This window comes from Rousettus aegyptiacus, unplaced genomic scaffold (assembly GCF_014176215.1).
Source record: "Rousettus aegyptiacus isolate mRouAeg1 unplaced genomic scaffold, mRouAeg1.p scaffold_m13_p_1, whole genome shotgun sequence".
Lineage (NCBI taxonomy): Eukaryota > Metazoa > Chordata > Mammalia > Chiroptera > Pteropodidae > Rousettus > Rousettus aegyptiacus.
In genome coordinates this window covers 99,497,349-99,513,828 of record NW_023416284.1, presented here as the reverse complement: position 1 = coordinate 99,513,828, position 16,480 = coordinate 99,497,349, and the positions used below count along the sequence as shown (strand labels likewise).

The 16,480-nt window shown below is 45.0% G+C and overlaps 1 protein-coding gene across 1 annotated transcript; it reads right to left on the bottom strand.

Moving 5' to 3' along the window:
• Positions 1 to 1,141: 1,141 nt before the first annotated feature.
• On the bottom strand, positions 1,142 to 6,065 carry PTCRA (pre T cell antigen receptor alpha). Its single transcript, XM_016128512.2, has 5 exons — positions 6,008 to 6,065; positions 4,158 to 4,190; positions 3,421 to 3,741; positions 2,431 to 2,475; positions 1,142 to 1,791 (listed from the first exon to the last, which is right to left on the bottom strand). The coding sequence occupies exons 1-5, from the start codon at positions 6,063 to 6,065 to the stop codon at positions 1,289 to 1,291; spliced, it is 960 nt and encodes a 319-aa protein (XP_015983998.2). The 3' UTR covers positions 1,142 to 1,288.
• Positions 6,066 to 16,480: the final 10,415 nt, after the last annotated feature.

Here is a 16,480-nt window from a genome sequence, read left to right as displayed (position 1 = left end):
GGGAATTGGGGCAAGATGGAGTGGGATGTTGAAGCTAAGGGAAGCCATGCTTCCAGAATGAGAAGACATTTACTGAGGCAAGAATTAGTTTGGCAGGAGCCCTGGGCTCAGCATCTGGGCTGAGAGCTGGGAAGGGACAGTAACTGAAGGAAGTCTGAGGCTATGGCTGGACATGCCCCACCCTGATCCAGCCCACCTCTTCCTCTGTCTGTGTGTTGGGGAAGGAGAAGCCTCTATGGGAATGGTGGATGATTCATCCCCAGAAGTTGTAGGACTCTCTCCATCCCAAAGAATCCAAAAAAGAGGTGGGGAATCTTCTTACAGGTTGGTGAGAGATGGGCAGTAGAAGAGACAATGATGGTTTTCGTGGACCAGCCCCTGAGAGGACACAAGGAAGCTGGAGAGGTCGTTGACACCATATTAGGAGGAGGGGAGGAATGTTAGAGAATAGTTCCCTACCACCACCTTGGGGGAAGGAAGACCAAGGTAGCACCATTGATCCAATAGACTGTCCTGTGCTGCCCAGAGGACATCTGGGTTCACATAAAAACATGAAGAAATTCTTGGAGTGATTACTGAGAGGAACCCCTGGGAATGGCTGGATTTCCTACCAGTTCTGGAGAAATGGGACACACAGGTTACACTCCATTATGGAAACCTCATATTCTATCCGTACGAGAACCCTCTTTAGGAAACAAAACAAAACAAGCCTCTTTAGCGCCTGGCTCAGAGTTGATGCTCAGTGACTATTTGTCAAATGACTAACGGCCCTTAATTGATTAATAACGTGTAAGTTTGGAATTAGCATACGTGCTTTTGGCATTGGTCATAATCCCGGCCCTGTTCACTTCTGTTGAGTCTGTATAAGACTTCTCCTCAGGCCCAGCATCCCGCTTTACTGGGTTCCTGGGCTCCTTGTCCTGACCTCTCACAGAGGTCAGGGCCAGGATGAGGAGACAGAGAAGGTGCCTTGTCTGATGTCCAGCTATTGGATAAGGAGACAAGGTGGACAGTGTCCTCCCCAACCCCCGGCCCCACTCTGCAATTCCCAGTTTCACCCTTAGGAAGGCCTCTTCCTCAGGGAAGCCTTCCCAGATCTCTGCCTCCTTTAAATCTGCCAAATTCCCTTGGCCCAGAGGAGACATGAATTAAAATATTTTTTATTTGTTTATGTCATTGAAGTTCTCCCTTAATTGCACTTCAAATATCTCAGTGCCTAGGTCCATTACCACCCTCAAGTGGCTCCCAGTCTGTTGGGAGAGCCGCAGCTTTTTCCCTCAGAAAACCTTTAGCTGGAGTTGGGGAGACAAAGCCCAGCCCCCAGGAAGCTCCGATCTGCAGAAGGCAGATCACATACAAATGCTCCAAAGCTGGAAGCTGGGATAGCGAGGGCGGGTCCAGAACACCAGGCCCAAACTGGCCCGGTAGAGAGCGTCCCCTCCTCCCAGACTGGGCTCCTAGGATTCGGACCGGGACGGCGGGTGTGAACTCTGCAGGCGGCTAGGGGCTGCAGCGCCGGCGGGGCACACTGGATGAGCCCTCGGCCTGTGGTGCCCCCCTCACTGCGGCGACTCTGGTCGGTGGGGTCGGAGGGCTTTCCTATCGGCGAAGGCTGCGGGCCCGTGGGGGGCGCGGGGAGCCAGGAGTCCCCCGGGCCAGGCGCTCCGGACAGATTCCCTCGAGCGGCGGGCAGGGCGCGGAGGCGGCTGCAAGTCAGAAGCACGTCAAACAGCAAAAGCTTGAAGAGCAGTAGGCGCAGCGCCCCCAGCCGCAGCGCCTGGCCTGGTGTCCCTGCTCGAGGCGAAAGGAGCGAGTTAGGGACCCCGAGGAGGACCCTCAGCCCCCAACCCCAGGAGAATGTTCCCTCAGCCCTTGCCATTCCTTCTGCCTTTCGTACCCCAAATCCTGGGAAAGTCCTTCCTAGTATTTAACCTAAGCTCTTACTGGTAATAATAACAAACACCTGTCTAGCCTTCATTTTATTTTATTCCCCAACAACCAGGGGGATGTAGACCAGGCAAGAATCTGCATGGGATGCAGAAGAGAGTAACAAGCTCAAAATTCTCTGTTTGGTCAGGAAGAGAACAGGACTGGTTGGTGACTCTCTGTCCTGCAGTTGATGGGACTTTCCACCACCCAGTCTCCCAGGAGACTCCCCAGGCTCTGATGCGGAGACTGTCCATCTGGGCTGCCCAAGGGGAATTTCTAGGACCCTTCTGTTAGCTTTCACCTGCACATCTCAACGGGTGTCCAGGAACTAGGCTGGGGTCAGAGGATCTATCTCCATCTTATCCCCTGGCAGACAGAGGCCTGGGGATCAGTGCACCAACTCAGCAAGGCAGCCTCTTCAGGAGACACCCACTGACCCCCCAATAGGACCCATCAGGCCACAGCCCAACAGAGCCTAAGGTCTTGATCCCCAGTACTCACCCCTGAGAGGCTCCCAGGGGCAGGTCCTGGCTGAGGAAGTCTCTCCTGCCAGCCAAGGAGAAGGTAGTGAGATTTGGGATGGGCTGTTCCCTTTACCCCAGTGCTATGCCCCGGCCCTGGCACAGGGCAGCTGTTCATGCATGTTGGATATAAGGACAAATGAACCAGCAGTGGGAACTGTGAGCCCATTTGCTGCAAGTCTCCAAGGGACCCAGATCTCCCTCACTCCCTGCTGTTCCCCATTCTGTGCCCCGGAGAGGCTGAGGCGCCTCAGCACTTTTAGACAAGGAATTGATTTTCTTAGCAGCCTTCTTTGGAAGGTAGGGCATTTATTCAATGAAAATTCCCATTTGGAAGGTGATAAAACTAACATAATCCAAAAAGAGGAAGTAAGTCATCTGATCAGTAAGAGTAGCAACCAGCTTTGGACATATTACTTAACCCTTCTGTGCCTATAAAGTGAGAGAAATAATATGACCTATTTCATAAATGTAAAGTGTTTACAACAGTGCCTGGCTCAAAGTAAACACTGAATAAGTAAGTGATAGCAATGTATTATTTTATTATTGTTTGGTTCTAATAGGTAGAGTGTCATATATAAGGTGATATATATATAGAAATGTATAGTAATCCAAGGTATATATAGAGAGATATTAGCCTTGGTATGATAGGGTTAATATATATACCATGTGTGTGTGTGTGTGTGTGCGCGCGCATATATCAACCCTAGGAGGAAACAGGCATTATTACATCTTGGAAATCATGCATCAGAGCCTGGATTTGAGTGAGATATCACAGTTGCAAATCCCAGGATTCAGGGCCCTGAGGCCGCCCTGCTCTGAGCCCAGGCATCGCTTCATCTAGATGGTTGGTACTTGGATACCCTTTATGCCCCATGGCCTGGGCCTTCCCTCCCTCTCACCATATTCTGGTTTCTAGGTATGTGAAAGGGACAGGGGGCATCCAAAGGGCCTCAGGCTCTGTCCCCACCTGACAGTTGTAGGGGCTGTGTGCTCTGGCTGGGGTCCCCAGTCCCAGGCCCAGTGTGGCAGACCAAGGTCTCCCAGGCTTCCAGCTCCTCAGAAGGCAGGGATAGCTGGGCCAAGCTAGTCCAGGTGCCGTCCGCTGCTAGAGAAGGGCCATAGGTGAAGGCGTCCAGTGCACTGCCATTGCCAGCTGAGAACCAGATGGGGCTCTGAAGGCCAGGGGGTGCAACGTCAAGGACCAGGCAGACCACCAATGTCTGCTGCTTCCCATCCACCAGCAGTGTGATTGGTGGGGCCAGAGAGGGGAAAGGTGTGCTGCCCACACCTGCAAGAGAGCACACACCTGTGGGGGACTAGATCTGTCCATGCCCTCCCAAGCCACCATCTTGTTGTAGGCTTCTGCGCTTCCACGTATCCTTCCATCATCCATCTATCTATCATTCCATCCACCCCTCTCTCCTTGCATCTGCCCATCTAACCACCATTCCTTCCCTCCCTCCTTGCATTCAGGCATCTATTCGTCAATTCTTCTATCATCCATCTTTCCTACGTCTCTTCTCTCTACCTTCCATCTATATGTCTATTCATCCAACCATCCTTCCACCACCTATCTATCATATCTATCTGAAACTTTCTGTGCAGGAACTGGGGATACAACATTAATTAAGAGATTGTGCCTGCTTTTAAGGAACTCAGTCCCATGGGAAAGACAGCAAATGCATAAATTAATACTTATAATACCTCGTTGTGCCAGTCTCAGGAGAGTGGTTGCCTCTGGGGTGAAAGGGAAGGAAATAGGATCTGGAATGAGAATAAAGTGGGCTTCATATGTATCTGTAACTTTTTGTTTCTTTAAAAAATATCTGACTAGAATATGGCAATACTTTAGCCATTTGTTCATCTGAGTGGAGTATACATGGGTGTTTGTAGTATTATTCTAGATTTTTTTCCTGTAAGTCTGTAGTATTTTTTAACAGCTTTGTTTAGCTATAACTCATGTACCATAAAGTTGACCCATTTAAAGTATATGTCTGTACTATTTCATAATAAAACAAAATAAGTTATATGGGTACTGCAAACATCTGTCCTGTATTTTCCAGAATAGTCCTTATTTTCCACAAACTTATTCTTTGCAGTAAAGATGACTCACTTAATATGTAACAAAATATTATTTTTGAATAGTTGGATACTTTTTCCATATAAATGAAATCTCAAAGGCTAAAACCTCCAAACAAATTCACACCATGAGTGAAGTGCAGCCAGGCTAAAGAAATGCCCCAGGGTGTAGGGATGTGGGACTCTTGTGGGGACAAATGAGTGTGGGGTGTGGGCTGCTCGGGAAAGATTTATCGAAGGTCAAATAACTGACCTCGTAGCATGTGAATGCGAAGTAGCCCATTCAGGATTTGAACTCAGATCTCTGTGACTCTAAATGCCACAGACTACACACCACCTGGAAGTATGACTAAGCTTTTGCTACATGACACAGTGGACCAAGGCTGGGCCCTGGCCTTGGACAGACTTGCTTTGACTCCTGCTTCATTCGTTTAATTTACTGAGTCCCAATTGTCCCATCAGTATAATGGGGCTAATAACACCAGCCCCATAAAATTGTTGTGAAGAGTAAAGTTCATGAATGTAAAACACATTAAGTATTAGTATTATTATCAATACTAATATTAATAAGGCATTGCAAACTAAAGGAGTAGAGAAGACTGAGAATGAGCTCCAGGAACCTCAGCCTCCTGAGCCTTTTCAGTTATAGAGATGGAGAAACGCTCCAAGTTAAGTTCAACATCTATCTCCTCCACGAAGCTTCCCAAACTGATCCCTCTCACCCTGGTTCCTTCCTTCCCAGAGCTCAGGCCTCCTGTCATGGGCATTCCCTGCTTCACATGGGTGTGGTTTATCTCCCTAGCGAGGGAGAGCTGGTGACACACTGGGGGCCAACTTTAGACCGAGGAGATGCCCTGACTCAAAGGTCAAGGACTTTCCCCCACCACACACATGCAAATGTGCACATGCTTCTAGATGAAACTGGAGTTCTCGAAATGCTAGTCCTTTGGCTTCAGACTTGATCTTTGGAAGACTGGGGGTAAGTACACCTGGGAAATCACTGAGGTCTTAGGACTTCTCCTGAGAGCCCATTGATAAGGGGTAGCTGGGAGTGAACATGAGACATGAGCCCTGTTGGAATTGGGCACCTTGAGGGCAGGATACTGGAAAAGGAAGGACAGGAGAGGACCTCACAATGTTGCCCATGTCCCATATCACCTAACACAGCCCCGGTTACACCACCCCACATGGACACCCGCCTAGATTGCTCTTGTTTCTCTATACCTCCAAGAGGTGACTGCCCTCCCTACCAACACTGCGGACTCCAGGAGAGGAGGACTTGGGGCCCCAGTAGCTGGGAGGTAGAGTACAACAAGGAAGGGATAATGACCTTCTAGTGAGACCCTCCCCAGGAGGCCCCCAAGTGTCTCTGTCCTTCATCCCTGCATCCCATTCACACACAAGGAGCCCAGGGCAAGGGAATAGGCTTGGGCTGACTAATTGGGGCACAGAGGGGATATAGAGAGGGAGCTCACCTGTGGGCAGAGCTGGACACCCGAGGGCCAGGAGAAGTAGCAGCCAAGTCCTAGCCATGGCCCACCTGAGAGGAGGCAGGACACAGCTGCAGACCTGATGTGTGGGCTGTTGGAGGAGGCACCCACAAGAGTGTCTTCCAGGCCACAGGCCCAGCTGCACCTCAGCTGCTCCACCACGAAGCCGTTTCCCCGAGTGAGGGGCCCCTTCCACCCAACCCTGGCCCCCAAACCCAGTCCTCTCTCACAGGGCCAGGGAACTCAGGTTGGCACTCCCATGGCAGGAGCCGGATGCCCACACTCCCTCCCATCTGAAGAGCACTTCACAGTGCAAAGCCTTTTCTCAGTCCCTGGCCCTGCTGTCTATGGGATACAGGGCACAAGGTAGTATGTCAGGCACTTAATATACAGCACTCATCCCATCCACCCAACTACTGTGAGCTTCATTTCACAGGTAAGACAACTGAAGCTCAAAGAGATTGAGTGACCTGCCCAAGGCCACACAGCTGGCAGGTGGCAGAGCCAGGGCCAGCTGTTTCCTGATGGCTGGCTTTGCTATAGCCAAAATGCCCAATAAACTTATTTCCACGTTGATACACCTGCCCCTTTTAAATAAGATTTATTTTTTAGAGCAGTTTCAAGTTTATAGCAAAACTGAGCAGAAGTTTCCAAGATTTCCCATATATTCCCTGCACTGTCACATAAAACTCCTTGTTTTAAAAAATAAATAAGTAAACTTTTTATAAATGCCATTTTCAGTGACTCCGCTAAATTTTAGCTAGCTGTCATTTTGACCCTGAAACTTCCCATCTAAGTATATACACTAATGAAATAATAAGAGATTCAGTCAATGTAAGACAAAGATTTATGCACACAAATGTTCTTTGAAGTATTATATTTAAAAAGCAAGAGCAATTGAAAACTATAGTTATTCAGTGCTAGGGAAAAGGTTAAATGAATTCATGTTTGGTGTATGAATACTGTGCAGCAACTTTTTAAATCATGTTTTCAAAGAATGTTTAATGACATGGGCTAGAGAATAAAGTTTGATTCAGAGTGTAGGCTGTGAAGGCAGAAAGCCTGTCTTCCAATCCTGATTACATCATTCGGGAGTTGTGTGACTTTCACCAAATTACTTGCTTCCCTAACCCTCAATCTCCTCATCTGTACAATGGGACTAGTAATACCTCAAGATAATCCTCGAAGAAGGTTTAGCACCATTCTTATACAGCAGCAGGTCTTCAAATAATATTGTTTTGTTCCATGATGTTTTATTACATTGTTGATGAGAAAAAAATATTGATTCCTTGCCAGGGCTACTGTCTGTGTGCATGTTCTCCCCACGTCTGGATGGGTTTTATGGGAATACTCCAGTGTTCTCCCACATCCCAAAGACTGGCACGAGAGGTGAATTGGCACGTCTACATTGTCCCAGTCTGTGTGAATGTTCCTGTGGGTGAGTGCCCTGCCCTGTGATGGAAGAGTGTCCTCTCCAGGGTGGGTTTTGGCCTTGCCCCCTGCACTGCTGGGATAGGCTCTGGTCACCAGCAATTTTGAACTTGAAGAAGCAGGTTGGAAATAAGTGAAAATTATTTTTTTTAAATAATCTTTCTTAAATTTATGTATAATTCACATTTATCCCAATGTTTAATATTAGAAATGTTTTGGGTAGTAGAAATGTTATTTAGAAGTTTGGTGATGTGTTTGCGATCGGAAATATGTCATAGGAACTAAACTCTTGTTTATATCAATTAGCCTGTGGCTTTCTTATATGCAGTTTTGTTTAAAGTCACAGTTTCCAAGAATCTATTAAGATTGAGAATTTTCTGTACATAATAATAAGTCATAAATAATCTTTTTTTATGTGTGTGTATACATAGTTACATGCACAGAAAGTTTAAGCAAACAGGATACAAATATAAATAGAAGATACATATCCAATTTTGCATAAGAAACATGTAACTATTCCTCAAAGGAAGATGATCAAATGTTAACAATGTTTATCTCCGTATGTTAGGATTTTGGATTGTTTTCATTTGCATCTTTATAAAAATTGTTTATTTCTCAAATTTTCTGTAATGAATCTGTATTATTTTAAAAATAGAGAAAATAAACATTATTTAAAAATAAAACTACAGATGTACTATTGTTTATTTAGCTTTTCTTTTATTGTTAGATGTTTGGGTCTTCTAGTTTGGGAGAATGGATATCTTGCTCATAAAATATTTTCCAAACTCATACTTATTTCCTTAAAATTATTGGCCCGAAGGCCTCTGATTTTTTTTTGTTAAACTTTAAAATTTTTTAATTGTAGTAAAGTACATATAACAGAAAATTTACCATCCTAACCATTTTTAAGTGTGAAGTTCAGTGGTATTAAGTACATTCCTGTTGTTGTGCAATCATCACCACCACCCATCTTCAGAATTCTTTTCATCTTGCAAAACTGAAAGTCTGTACCCATTGAACACTGACTCTCCATTTTTCCTCCCAGTCCTTCTTCCCCTTGCCCAGCCCCCTACTTTCTGTCTCTGTAAATTTCTGTCTCGTTAAAGTGGAATCATGCAGAATTTGTCTTTATTGTGCCTGGCTTATTTCACTCAGCATAACTCCTCAAGGTTCATCATCCATGTTGCAGCCTGTGTCAGAATTTCCTTCCTTTTTAATGGTGAATAATACTCCATTTTATGTATACACTACATTTTGCTTCTTATCCATTCTTCCCTCAATGGACATCCTTCGGTGGTTGCTTGCATGCTTTAGCTCTTGTGAGTAATGCCATTGCGAACATGGGTGTACATCCCTTCAAGTTCCTGCTTTCCATTCTTTTGTGTATATATCCAAAAATGGAATTGCTGGGTCATATAGTAACTTAGTGTTTGATTTTAACTTAACAGTGACCCTCCTAGTTAATGTGAAGTGGTATCTCACTGTGGTTTCAGTTTGCATTTCCCTAATGGTTAGTGATGTTGAGAATCTAAAGTTTCTGTATTTTAAGACTCCCTTATACACAACTGTTGTAGTAATTTATGTTCCACCACAGTAAATGAAAGTCTCACTTCATGCCCATCAGCATTTGGCGTTTCTTTAAAAAAAGAAAAAGAAAAAAAACTAATTGAATCAATTAAAATGGTATATCATTTCTCTAATTGCATTATTTTATCACTTAGTCTCCTTCACTGTATTATCTGTTTATCGTCCTCCTGTAGTCCTGAGTCTCTGTAAGAGCTTTTGCATATTAAAGATACCAGCCCTTTGTATATTGCGCTTCGTTGGAGCACTTTCCCAATTCACTGACTTTCATTTTCACTTTTTTTTAACCTTCAGTTTGTTTTGTTTTGTTTTGTATGAACCAACATATACATCTTTGCTATTGGAACTTATCTCCTTTTTGAGCCTAGAAAGTCTTCCCCACCTCTAGAGAATCAATACATTCTCACTTCTACTGCCTTTTTTGTGCCTGTGTAGTTTAATCCCTGCCCCTTCCAATTCAACTCTATCAGGAATTAATTTGGGTGTATGATAGAAGAGGTGCATCTAAATGTCTTCCTCCCCCCTCACCAAAGAGCTCATCAATTATCCCAGAATTGTTAATCCCATAATCCATCCTGTGCCCATTATTTGAGAAACATTCTTTATTACATGTTACTGTCTTTCACTTTAGAGGGTTTATGTCTTCCTGGCTTTCTGATTTCTTTATTGTGGAGCCAGCTTCACCCAATTTCCTTTTGATTATTTTAATAATCCACCCATGATTATTTTTAATAATCATGTCAAATGCATTTTCTGATGTCCTGAGCGAACCCCCTCCAGCCAGGGCTCTGCTCCGGTCCCCTTTTCCTCAGGGCAGCCTGGAGGCCTTGGGCGCCACGTGTTCCCAGGCTCTACCCCCCGCCCAGGTGTGCTCTGTCACCGTGGGTTCCCGCCAGGAGGGAGAGAGAAGGAGACAGGTGTCCCTAACGACTCTCCCGCCCTCCAGCCTGGGGAGGTGCTGGCCCGGGCTCCGTAACCACATTACAGATGGGGAAGAGCCTTCTGGCTTCTTTTGGGTTTCAAGACTTTTCCAGAGAGAGAAAGGTGGAAGTTCCCCTTGTCACCAGCCACCTCCCTTGCCTGCTTGCGAATCCTTCCAGGGGCCCACTCCTAGCTTCCTGGCCACAGGTCTTCCTGGGAGCTTTCTTTGCCCACTCGCACATAGTTCCCTCCTTCCAGACAGTCCCAGCTGGTCCTAACAATGGCTTTGCCCAGGGCAGAAAAGATGATTTGACATGCTGGCCTGAGATCCTCAAGCTGAATACCTTCGCTGACCTCCCACTTGGAACTGAACCTGTCATTTGGGGACCCACTTCTAAGAGCCAGGCTGCATTCACAGACATCTCTTTTAAACCTCAGAACCACCCTAACATCCCTGTTTTACAGTGGAGGAAACTGAGGCTCAGATAAACTAGATTACATCGCTGAAAATTCTATAGCAGGCAAGTGGTGGAGCTGGAAGTTCATTACAGGCATCTGTTTCCATGTCTGCCTCCCTCCAAAACTCCTTTCGCATGTTGTTGTTGTTGTTGTTGTTGTTTTGAGAGAATTAAATTAAATACTCATTTGAGCACCTGGTACAGAGCAGATTATCCCTCTTCCCCGTTTTTTCACCTGCTCAGATAGAAAACCAAGGGCCCTTGTTAATCTGAGGTGAGCAACATAGGATATGAAAAATAAAATTTTAAAAAAGTAGCAGTGCTGATTAGAGAAGATCGCTGATATTGCCAAATCATTACTGTGTGTACATCTGACATACAGTTAGAAGACTGTAACCAGAGAGGCGAGCAGCGGTTCATCATATGTGGGGGCTGAAAGAGCAACAAGTTTCTTTCAGTAACACTGACAGGTGCACCTATTCATTGATCAAATAAAAACCCTACAATGTTATTTATAATTTAAAAAATCACCTGTTCAATGATAAGGAAATAGATAAATAAACTAAGGTGCAGCTACATGATGAAATATTATGTGGGCCTTAAAATGAGCTTTTATTCACACCCATTCATTTGTCTCTGTTTCATTTCAGGAATAGAAGCTGGGAGTGAGATTAAAAAAGCTGCTCCCTGAAGTCAAGGAAGGACACAGGCTCATATACAGGTAAGGAACGTGATGTCCTGGCTGAAATGTGCACGTGTGTGTGTGTGTGTGTGTGTGTGTGTGTGTGTGTGTGTGTGTTTGTGTAGGGGTAGAGTGTGGGGTCCTGAGAGAAGATCATTCTTCTAGAGTTGGAGTAAACATCAGGAAAAGTGCTTTAGGAGATGAGACTTGAGCCAAGTCTTGATTCTTCCTCAAGAATCTACAATGACATGGAAAAGTATTTTTATGATGTTAATTTTAAAAAGATTTAAAAAGTATATGTAGTATGTTCATGGAGCCACCACATCAGCTTTGAGTTGTTAAGAAAACTTTGAGTTTCTGTAGAAAAACAAACTTTTATCTTGTATATACTTTCAAAAGAAAAACAAACTTTTAACTCGTATATACTATTGTTACTTTGGCTTTTCTGTTGCTTCTTCCAAAATGAATCCTAACTAAAACATATACTGCATGTTCCAGAGTCCTAGCAGGAATACAGATGGGTGATTAAAAGAGAGTTTAATAAAGGGACTGTTTATTAAAGATGTGGACAGGGCACAGAGAAACCACCAGGGCTGCTACAGCATCCATCGCTAGAATAGTGAACTGTAAGCACCTGAGGTGTGAAGAGGGGAAGGAAGGGAGCAATTACGGAACTCAGAGCCAGGGATAGCTGTGTAGAGAGGGTTCCTGACAATTGTTGTGACCTTCAGTCAGTGGACATAGTGTTAACTTTGCAGGGCAGGAAATAGGAGACTAAATCCCCTGACTTCGCCATCCTCCCATCTTCTGATCCTGACTGGTGCCCCAACTGGCTGAACCCAAGTGTAGGGTGTATGAGTCCTTTGATGCATGAATCTGGAGGGGCACCGGGAAGTTCCTCTAATCCTGAGTCCAGATGAAAAATCCCTGTTCAGAGCACAGTGTCCCAGTGGCTACTACTTCATTGGCAGGGGATGCCAATTTGGCAATATGCCTACTGAAACCTAAACTGTTAGCTGCCACCAGAGTTCTTCACAGGGAGAAATTAGCTCGGAGAAATGGGGGTTACTACGCCTACATTTATAATCATACCTACTTGCTTTCATCCCCAAGGACACATTCTCTTTATCTTTTGCTAGCACCTTGGCTGGACAGGATCCTTAACCTGGAGGGTGACTCAAACCTTTATTTCTTTAACATCTGAGTCCTCGGTGGTCTTGACTGTGTTAAGTTGCTGAAGTTTTCTGTTAACCAGGACCACTGGGCAGAGGATTCTTAAGCCCTCAGTGAATCCCCCGAGTTCCAGATCTAGTCACTACTTCTCTTGTACTGTAGCAACCTACTTTTTTCCCCGGTACGTGGGATTAATCAACTCAGACATTACAATGACCTTTTTCTCTGCCTGTTATTGGTTCAGTAACCAAAGTGGCCATGGTCCATCTCATTTTCCAAGACATCACTACTATAATTGTTTCATGGTAGAAATGTTTCTCCCAAACTCCCTGAGTCCAAGGTTATGGGAATGAGTAGCAAAAACTCTTCTAGTAGGTTATAGACTTAAGGAAGCTGCCGCTACTCCTATCTCTTGGTTGTATATGATTTTGATTCTGGTTTTGGTTTAAAGAATACAATTCATCTTCCACCTTGTAGGAAGACACTTTCTCTTTGTAGGGTGTAGTTTCTCAGTTCTGTCTTCAGCTGGCCAATCCACCATTTTATCAAGCCAGCTACTTCTGGGTTGTGGGGCACATGGTTAGTCCAGAAAAATTTTGGGCAATGAGCTCATCTGTACATTTCCTTGGCTATAAGATGTATGCCTTGTTTGGAGGCGATGTTATGTGGCATGCCATGGTGATGGATGAGGTATTCCGTAAGTCCACAAACAGTGCTGACAGAAGCATTGTAGGTAGAGATGAAGTCATACCTGGAATATCTATCTTTATATATTCTCATAAGGATAAAACACAGATAGGAGGGCCCAATCAAATCAAGCTACAACCAGGTGAGAATGGTGCCCATTCAGCTTTGGCCACAGCCAGATAAGTCTCAGAGAGGGGAAGATGGTATTACTAAGTCAAAGCAGAGCTTCCATCCCTGCCACCATGGGTCCACTGAACAAATTCTGGAGTCCCTGGGGAAAGAGAGTTATCATGGTCCACAGGTCTGTCATCTTGTCCACCTGATGACCATTCTTTCCCATGCTTTATTGTGGGTCATTGTGGTTACGTTGCCTTTGTCTGTTAAGCATCACCACCTGGCCTTTACATCACCAGGATACCATTATTTTCACTGAGATCAGAGAATCCATTTCTGCTCATTCACCTAGCATCTCCCACTAGCATCTCCAGCCTACACAGGATAGCCATCAGAGCAAGTCAAGAATGCTAGTGGCCCTCGCCAATGCATTTCTTAATGCTTTGGTAAAGGGAGTGTTTTCCTGAGTCCTCTAAAATATGTGGCTAAGGTTAGCTAAGCAGATTTCACATAACAAATCCAATCCAGCATTCTCATCTCTTTGAGATTTCAGATTCCTTCTGCTATAGTATGCCAGAGAAATTCTAGCATTTCAAGTTTATTAACCATAGGCTACCATTAAATCCAGGCTTTAATTAACCAGCTTAGCAGATTATTAATGCTTCTCCCAGGTGCTCGAGCCAACACAGTAAATCCCAAATCCTGGATGAGAATCCATGGCCATGAGTTTAGCCCAGCTGAGCCTTATATTCCACCCTCCTGGGTCTATTTCCTTAGAACCCTCTCCCACACATGTTCCCATGGCTCCTGCCAAGGCACTTTGGCAAAGCCTATAACTCTTTCAATTTGGGCATCCTTAGCGTGGGCTTTGTGTTTCTCTAACCAGGCATCTTTAACTCATGAAAGGCCTGGTGCCAAGAAGGGATAGAGGGGGGAGTGGTTCTGAGGCTAATGTCCTAGGAGACAGGACTATTGCAAGAGGAGATTGTCTCCACAGACCAGACTACTTTAAGAGAATTTGGGGGTTCAAAGTCCTCAGCCTTGTCCATGTCTGCCCAAATGTCTCATTCAAACTCATTGTCCCACTCATTCCACATCAATGCCCTTACCTTAGTATAAGTGACCAAGAGGACTGAGTGTTTAATTAGCACTGCAACTTGGCAACCCTTACAATAACATCCTGGGGCCGGTCCTCAGCCACATGAGCCCTCTCTGCCTATAGAAGATTAGGGACTCCTTCAAGGTGCTATTAAGGTGTCTTAATTGCTCATTCACATTTCCTGTCAGAAATCAATAAACTTCCAGTTCTCCTTTTCCCATGCACATTCCTTTCCTTGTGGCTATCAGAAGCCAAATGATTCCATGCCATGTGAAGAGCCAACTCCCTACCCCAACAATACAATACCCTATGCTTCATCCCATGCAGACCCAATGAAACCTTGAGTCATGGTGATATCTTCCCATACAGTGGATTACCTGGGTGCGTTTCCCCCTCTGCAAGGAGGTTTCCCTTGTACTCCTTGAATTTATAATCAATCCAATCCCAGTATCCTGTTTGAGGCTGCTCCTGGAACCAATTCCTATATTGGTGAGTATGGACAGGCAATAGATGACATACTTATATTGGGTAATTTGAGGAGAATTTAGTAAAAGGACTATTTACAGAGGTGTGGCGGCGGGAAGGGAAATCCCAAGGGACAATGCAGTACCCAGGACTAGTAACAGGCCTGAAGGAATGAGGGGAGGGAGCAGTGGCGGGACCCCAAAGTCAGAGAGCTGTGTGGAGGGCCCCAGCCAGTGGTGACTCTATAGGGAGGGGAACTGGGGAATAAATATGTTGACCTCCTTTTCCTCCTTTCTTCTGCTGGGCTCCCCATTGTCCAAACTCAAAAGTCAGAGTAAGGGAGCCCATCGAAGGTATCCGTAGATGTCACTTTCCAGGAGGCTGGATAGAATAGGGTCCAGAGAGGACCTGAAGGGGCCAACAGAAGAAAGCCAGCATCACTACTCATCTGATAAGAGTATTATCAACTGCCTCTGTGGGTAGTTAGTAATCCCATTTAACGTGTTGGATAACACTGCGAGGCAGGCACTCTTGTTTTATAGATAGGAATTCTGAAGTGCAGATAAGTAAAATAACTTGCTCTAAAGTCCCATAGCTCATAAGTGCCTTTGAAGGATGAGGTGGATTAGTCGGGCTCCAGTCAGGCTTGGGCCAGCCTGCAGGCTAAAAGGTTGACCATAGGAGCAGCTCACACACCTGTGCTAAGATGAGATACATTTAAAAACCAGTAAAATGCATAGGCTGCTTTCAGTTGGCACATAACACTGTTACCACACCACGTACTGCACTATATGGTTTATATAATAAGTTATATAATATGTATTTATCACAATTATCATAACTTCGTTCTACTTCTGTGACTTTTTCCTTGATTAGGCTGTGAGCCCCTTGAGGACAGGGACCTGTGCACCAAGGATGTGGCACTGTACACAGCGTAAGGTGGGTTCTCAATAAATGCTTGCTCGGTGTTGAATTCAATCTTTTCTCCTTGGATTTATAACAATACATTCAGTCAGTCAGTCAGTCATTTAGTTAACATTTTCTTAGCACCACTAGGTCTCTACAGGTGCTAGTCTAGGCACACGGGGATACTAGATGAGTAAGACTCATGGTCTAATCTAAAATACAACGTGTGGATGAAGAGATGAACAAGGGACTGTGGGAGCACAAAAAAAGGATCAATTAACTCTGATGGCAATGATGGAAGGGGTGGGTCTAATGAGGAGAAGCCTTTGAAGGATGAGTTGGATTTCAATAAATGAGGAAAAGGGAAGGGCATTTCCTAATAAGATAGACTTTGAAAAATCAGGGATGTCTAATGAGTTAAAAATGAGCTTCAGGCGTTTGGAGCCTATCTCTAAACTTAGAGGTTGATACTTGGTCTTGCTACTGCTGCCAGAATGACTTCTTGGCCTCCAAGTTCCAAACCTATGCAGAAACAGGCTGTGGATATGCCTGGAAGGGAAATACCTTTGCCCCTGCCCGTGGGCTTATTCAGTTTTTTTTCCTTTTGCCTTCCTGCCTTCTGCATGTATATATATGTATGGCAGTATTCAAACTCAGAATGGCTGCCCACAGGGCAGGTTCCTCTGTGTTCTATCAAGGGGAGGCAGCCTGGGATAAGGAGAGAGCACTGGGTTAGGAGTCGGGAGGCCCAGGTTCCAACCCCAGCTCTGTTACTCCATTTCATGGGTTCAGTTTACTGCTCTGTGTATAGAGCTGGCATCAGTGGTGTTTGAGGTTCCTCCTAACAATCCCAAATTCCTAGGCACATCCTGCCCATCTTATGGAGTTGTGCAGAAGATAAAATGAAACAACGTGAGAGGAGAAAAAGTGATGATGTG